The following is a 7,500-nucleotide window of genomic DNA, read 5'->3' as shown; positions in this document are numbered from 1 at the left end:
AAAACGTTGAAATTGTTCCAATGATTCTATTACAATTTATTCATCATATTTATAAATAATTATGTCATTTATAAATATGACATATTCGTTCTAACTCTCATTACTGTCATTAATACATTAATATTATTATATATTACAACGAATAATCTGGATCATGAAGAAAAAAATTATAGTTTCATAGTTTCTTCTCATTTTATATATATGTATATATGTAATAGTTTTATATACAATATCCTCTTCTTCATAGGTTTATCTCTCTTCGTTTCTTATTTGAAATCTGAAATTTTCTAAATTCGTAGCGACGAACATGATGTAGTCGACGTCGTTCGTCATGATTATTATAGTGTCATCATGGTCATTTTAAAATCGTTGAGGAAATTCTCTTGGTTAATAGGTTCATCAGAATCTTTAGTTAAAAACTATTTTTAAACAAATTACAATTATTATTAACTATTATTAACTATTATTAATAATTATTATTGCTGTGGGATCATTAGATAAAATAAGTATGTATATAGATTGACTAAGTAATCAAATTCGTGCGACCTTGATACGAAAAAGTTCAAGCGGACTCGTCTATATGTCGACACGGACAGAGCAAAACAGAAAGAGAGACAGAGAGAGAGAGAGACAGAGAGAGAGAAAGAAAGAGAAAGAAAGAAAGAGAACAGCAGTAGAGTTAGGCGCCACTCGACATACGGACACAGTATGTGTGCATATGTTGTGTTGCATGTAGTCGACCCAATGGATAATAATAAATTTAGCGACGATTAAAAAAAGGTCTGTTAAATTTTTAAACGTCGGACACGACACATATGCATGCACGCATGTGCGCACATAGAAATCATTGAATATCTTTTCTGTATCTACGCACTTGGCTGAATTTCGAGAATCGTAGTGTCGCATTACTACTAGCGTTACTTTTATATAGTAATAGTTTACTTCTTCCATGTGTATTACAACACTCTACGGTTACATGCGACAATACGCTATGAAATGTGTAAGTGAGTAAGAGAGAGGGAAATAGATAAGAAAGGATAGATAGAACAGAACTTTGTATGAATTGTGACCTCGAGATTTGAGATTTGTGTAGTTGTGAAAATACGGAAGATGGGTGGGGAGTGTTGATGAAGTAAGAAGAAAAGAGGGAGAGAAAGAGAGAAAGGGATGGCGCGTGACATAGAAGGAGGGAACAAAGATGGTGGCGGCACCAAAGAAGTAGTAGTAGAAAGAGTAGTGGGGGTCTAGAAAGAAAAAAAAGAAAGAAACAAGCCGAGCCGAGTCGAACCAAGCCGAGCCGAGCCGAGCCGATTTGTTCCGAATTGAGCCGAGTGTATACGAGTCTACATCGGCAAGCTTCTTGGACCTAACTTTACTATTTCGTCGTATATATATGTGCGACGGCACACGTATGCGTGTGCGTGTTTGCGCGTGCTGCGCATGCGCGCCACGCTTTCTCGCCGCTACTGCTACCTGTCGATTCTAACCTCAAACGTCAACGTGTGCAACGTTGATCTTTCATTTCGCGTAACATCCTGAATTTAACATCGCGTTTCGCGCGGTTTTTTCTACCGTTTAGAGAGGAGGAAGGAGACAGACATACAGGGAGAGAAAAATAGAGAAAGAGAGAGAGACAGAAAAGATTAAAAGAAACTAAGGGAGAGAAAGAGGGGGGGAGAGAACAAGGGAGTTGACTTACAGAATAAAAAAAGGGGAAGTGCTTCGCGAGCTTGATTTGGTGATAAAAGAAAAGAAAAGATAAAAAAGAGTAAAAAGAAAAAAGTAAAGTTAGGAGAAGAGGAAGAGGAATTGACATAGGCTTGCTGGATATATATACATATATATATATATTCTATTGGGCGATGCGCCAGAAAAGAGAAGAGAACGACCGCGAAAAGAGGTGGAAGGGATCTCTCAGAGAGTCGAGGTTATGACTCGGTCCGATGAAGTAAGTCACACGCGGTTTATTTTCATTCTTGCCGGTTCCTTCGACGGGAACATTTCTCCCTGAAAGTAACGTGTAAATCACAAAAATTAGAATTGCGTCGTGAAAATGAAATCTAATTAACAGAAATAAACTAGGATATATATGATGTGTGTATATATGTATACATATGATTTGTTCTTTTTGAGAAGATTAACGATCACAGATCACGACGATTGTCACGAAAATATCAAATCCAAAGGATTTAAGAGAGAGAGAGAGAGAAAGAGAGAAATCAAGAAAGCCATAAAAATCACGTAGTTTACTTTCATATTTCGTTTTATAGGTTAGGAAACTCGATGGATGATCCCGTCTATAATAAAAGGGTCTTAATAAAGTCTCACAAGAAAAAAAAATCACAAAAATATTCTTACATATATTTCTTTATAGGTTATGAAAATTCGAAAGACTATTTTTTTTCTTTCCTTTTTGTTCATTTTTTTTTTGTTTTAACTCGATTTTTCACTCTCCTTCGCATTTTTTAGAGTCGTCGTGACTTTCAACAGACGAAAGATCATTTAACAACTAATGTAGTAAAATGTATATATAGGTGCTGCGCATGCGTAGGACAAATGAAACCCTTAAACGCGGGAAAAAGGTTAAGATATCGAGAGAGAGAGAGAGAGAGAGAGAGAGAGAGAGAGTGGGGAAAGAAAAAAGAGAAAGAGAGTGTAACGAACGATTCTCTATCTCTGTAGGACGCCCGTCGTCGCGTCGTCACTACCTTATATATACATAATACGCTTGTTGGCGAGATACTCTTGTATACACCTATATAGAAATATATTTGTATTTATGATATGTATATATATATATATACACATCATACATATACATATCCACACATACACACAAACACGAGTGTGTGCGTGCATGAATATTGTGTTGGATGGAGGAGAACAGACCGTCTGGCTGGCTTGCGTGGGAAAAGTATGAGGAAGGAGTGGGAGGGGTGCAACGAGTGATAGGTGGGGGAGTCGGATGGTCAGGGGAGGGGATAGGAGCGTGACGAAGACGAGAATGAGACATGATAACGGTTCGATTCGATCGTTCCTCTCCTCTCCTCTCCTCTCCTCTCCTCTCCTCTCCTCTCCTCTCCTCTCCTCTCCTCTCCTCTCCTCTCCTCTCCTCTCATCTCCTTTCCTCTTCACTCTTCTCTCTCACCTCTTTGCCCGTTACTATCTTCGTTTCACAGAACATACATAAATACGTACACACATATACATTATACATATACACACATTCGCATATACATATCGAGAATAATCGATTTCAATCGAAAATAGAATGCATAGGGAAAGATTTATCGACATGTTCGAATTCTTTTCTTATACATCTTAATGTTTTCCTATATTCAATGAAAATTTCCATAAATTTCTTATTATGTTTAATGAATATGATTCACTATATTAATTAGTATACGATTAGTAAGTCTAGTGTAGTGATTTAATTTGAATTTTATTAGGGATTATTTTATATAAATATTTAAATATTCTCCTCTCTCTCTCTCTCTCCATCTCTCTCTTTCTAACGAAACTTTTATGTATGGAACGCTTATGTTTGGAAAATTATTTATTTATTTATTATTATTATTATTATTTTTATTTTTTTTTTTTTTTTTTTTTTTTTTTTTTTTTTTTTATGAATATAGTTACTCGTATAGGTTATGATACAGTATTAGTATGAGACGATGTTGATTAGAATCGTATTAATGTAAACTTAAGGTAAATTCCTTGTACTTTTTTACAAATCTCACGAAGTTTCATTTCTTTCTTTTTTTTTTTTTTTTTTTCGTTGTCTTGGATTTGAAGAACGTTTGAAAAGTTAAATAGATTTTTTTCTCTTTATTTTCTTGTACTCTCTCGTGCATAGTTCCTCGCATATAGGTTATGGTACTACGATTGGTATGACGATGTGATTTGTTTCTCCTTTTTCTTTTCTTTTTCTTTGTTTTCCTTCTATTTTTTTTATCCTTCTTCCTCTTCTTTCTCGAATGATCATCGTATTATATCGAACGATGCAACAATGACGTATTTATGTAACGCAACAAAAAGAAATATATATATATGTATATGTATGTATATTATATATTTAAGTGTGCCATTTCTCGGTAGGGTATAAATACGGACGTTGATCTGCGGAGCAGAACGCACTCACAATTTTAAAACGTTTCTCTCTCTCTCTCGCTCTCTCTGTCTTCTCTCATTTCCTCTTTCTCTTTCTTTTGATATATAGTGGGACTTGTGAGAATTTATATATATATATATATATATATATATATATATATATATATATATATATAAAGAGAGATGTTAAGATGTTTCATTTATAACTTAACTTAACTTTTAATATGAATAATCTCGTTCAACGAAATTAATATAAAGGATAGTAAAAAAAGAAAGGAAAATAAAATAGTTTATTTAAGTATATTATATTTAATCGATATTTAATCGATCATGTTCAAACTTGAAGAAATAGGTTAGATTTGATATTTATTAATTTAAAACAATGTATTATATGATATATCTAATTTAACGTGTTGATATGTTTAAGAAAAAAAAAAAAAAAGAGAAAAAAGAAAGAAAGAGAGAAAAAGAGAGGAAAAAACAAAGGAAAAATTACGTTCAATTAATAAGAGGTTAAGTTTAATCTTTCATATATCTCTTCTACTTTTAATAATATATTGAAAATGTTATTAATATTGTTGAATTGTATTTATTTTTTTGTGGAAAGCTCTGCATAATCTTGTCTCTTCTGATGATCTAAACAATAAGAAAAAAAGATAGAAAGATAAAAAAGGAGATACAGCGTATTTGTGTATGTGTGTGTGTGTGTGAGAGAGAGAGAGAGAGAGAGAGAGAGAGAGAGAGAGAGAGAGAGAGAGAGAGAGAGAGAGAGAGAGAGAGAGAGAGAAAGATGAGTGAGCGAGTGCAGTGACGGTGCAAGGGGAAGATGGCGGTAATCACGGAAACGTCGGCCATTCTGACTGTAACAAGGCAGGAGGTTAGGTTAATGTTGCGATCTTTTTATTGAAAGTCGTTTCATAAAGGAAAAATTAAAAGAAAATTATTTTTCATGAATATTGCAAAATCGATTTTCTTCGTCTTTATTTATTTGTTTATTTATTTATTTATTTATTTCTATTCCTTTATTATTTTTATATAATCAGTCTTTTGTTTTTTGTTGTTTTCATTTATTGTGAGTAAAAAAATCGAATAAATAGGAGGAAACGAAATAATGACGAGGGGAGGGATTGTTGCTGGTAGGGATCTAGAAAATCGTTTATACTATGTAATTAAGATGATGATCGCATAGTTTGTGGTAACTTTACTTATCGACTGACTAAGCGTACGTGTCTGTTCAAAAGTAAGCGAATAAGTATGCAAGTGGGAAGAGTGTGAAGGTGGAGGAGGTAGTTGGCGGTGGAGGTGGAGGAGGTAGAGGAGGAGGAGAAGAAGCAGGAGAAGGATTGGAGGAAGAGGGAAGGAATAATTTGTCGCATGTAAAAGGAGGAACAAGTTTGATGGAGGTTACTTCATCTTCTATTTTTGTTTTCCTTTTTCTTCTTTCCTCCCTTCCCCTCTGATAAATTGCAATGATAACGTCTACGAAATTATACTTGTTTGTTTAGTTATTTATTTCTATTTTTTTTTCTTTTTTTTTTTTTTTTTTTTTTTATCTTCGAACGATATTTACATTTCGTTTGGTATATGTAGCATATTGATATTAAATTATCTAAATCCATTGAGATTAGAATCTATCAAAAGATATGAAATTAAATGGGCCCGTGACCAATTCGAAGTATCAATGAAAAAAATTTGATAAAAAGATATTATTTTAATGGCCATTAAAGGGATCGATAGAAGAACTTTTATAACCCTTTTATTTGAGCAATTCGAATCGATGGATTATCACACGAAATTTGAAAGAAGAAAAGAAAAAGGAAAAAAAAACAAAAACGAAAAAAAAAAAAGAAAAAGGAACAGAAAAGGAATTGAGGGGAAAAAAAAGATGTCGATCTCGATCGTAAGTTTTTGAACAAATCATAAATAAATGCCAAGGAGACATATGTTGTGATTCGATCGAACTGGGGCTAAAGTCAAGAAAATGAGCTGTGAAGAAATTCGCGGAAATGTGATGGCAAATGGGATCTTTAAAACTAAGAAGAAAGATTATATATTATGCATATCTATTTGTCCTCTCTGTGTGATGTGCTACTACTACTATTACTATTACTACACTACTGTTATCATACTACTACTACATTATTATAGTACTACTACTACTACTACTACTACTATTGCTGTTGCTGCTTATGTGTAGTAGAAGTGTGTAGTGATTTGTATATATATATATATATATATGTATATGTATATTTATATGTATATTTATATGTATATGTATATATATATGTATATGTATATGTATATTTATATGTATATGTATATGTATATGTATATGTATATGTATATGTATATGTATATGTATATGTGAGGTGAGCACAGGAGAGACAGTTAGGTAGGTAGTCATGCAACAACGAATGAGTAGCAAGGAAGCAAGCAAGTTTGAAAGCAAGACGAAAATGCGTAGTCGTTAGTGTATATGTGTGTGTGTGTGTGTGTGTCCCTGGAACTTCCGGCTTACATTCATACTCTCTATCTCTCTCTTTCTCTCTTTCTCTCTTTCTCTCTCACGTATGTTGAAAACATCTTGATACAAAGCGGAGCGTGCGCGTAAAGTATCCAGCCAACAGTAACAGCAATAGTAGTAATAGCAACAGCAGCAATAGCAGCAGCCAGCAGCATCATCGGCCTTATCGACTTTAGCTCGCTCGCTCGCTCGCAAAAACAAGTCCTCAAACCAGGTGAAGCATGTGCGCGAAGGTCTTTAAGACTTCGTTTCAGGAGGAGACTCCACCTTTTAAGACTTACAACAACAGTGGTTCTCAACCTCTAATATTAATTATTAAATAATTCGTCGATCGAGCATCAATGATTTTTCCGAAGTTTTTTAATTTTTTTTTTTTTTTTCTTTTTTTTTTTTTTTTTTTTTTTTGTTACAACAATATTCATTATTATCTCATATACATATATATATGTTTTGCGCTTGGCATTATCTTTTAAATTTTTGCTACATGACGTAGATATATATATATATGTATATATATGTATTTTCTTTTTCTTTAAATAGACTAGCACAATTAATAGGTTAAGGTTATCTGAAAAGATTAGTCGAAAGATAGAGAACCACTGGAATTTACAAAATTACCTTCTTTTTTCTTTTTTTCTTCTTTTTCTTTTTCTTTTGCGGCCGGATTTCGAACCCGTGCCGACGGATACGTAAAAAGCACGCCTACCTCGCGCCATTCGCGTATGTAACCAACTTGACAATTTTCTCCCCTCTCTTTCTCTCTCTCTCCCCACTTCCCCTCCTCTCCCTCTTTCTTTTCGTTCTCTGTCACTCCGTACTTCACGTCTGTCGTACACCGACCTTCTCTCTCCCTCTCACTTTATCTC

General features: G+C 33.7%; 1 protein-coding gene across 5 annotated transcripts in view; it reads left to right on the top strand.

Annotated features, from left to right (window-relative positions):
• Window positions 1-7,500, top strand: part of Smr (nuclear receptor corepressor smrter) — a 52,093-nt gene that overhangs the window by 4,470 nt on the left and 40,123 nt on the right. Inside the window, exon 1 of one of the 5 annotated variants that reach the window (XM_035868781.2) lies at window positions 1,525-1,948. The exons of the other annotated variants lie outside the window; for them this stretch is intronic. Within the exon in view, the coding sequence (XP_035724674.2) occupies window positions 1,944-1,948 (5 nt within the window). The 5' untranslated portion in view covers window positions 1,525-1,943. Of the gene's footprint in view, window positions 1-1,524; window positions 1,949-7,500 lie in introns of those variants that run through there. 5 annotated transcript variants of the gene reach the window in all.

This window comes from Vespa mandarinia, chromosome 24, assembly GCF_050613455.1.
Source record: "Vespa mandarinia isolate Hongniang chromosome 24, ASM5061345v1, whole genome shotgun sequence".
In the NCBI taxonomy this organism is placed as follows: Eukaryota; Metazoa; Arthropoda; class Insecta; order Hymenoptera; family Vespidae; genus Vespa; species Vespa mandarinia.
The sequence above is the reverse complement of the archived record's forward strand: the minus strand, read 5'-3'. Positions and strand labels throughout refer to the sequence as shown.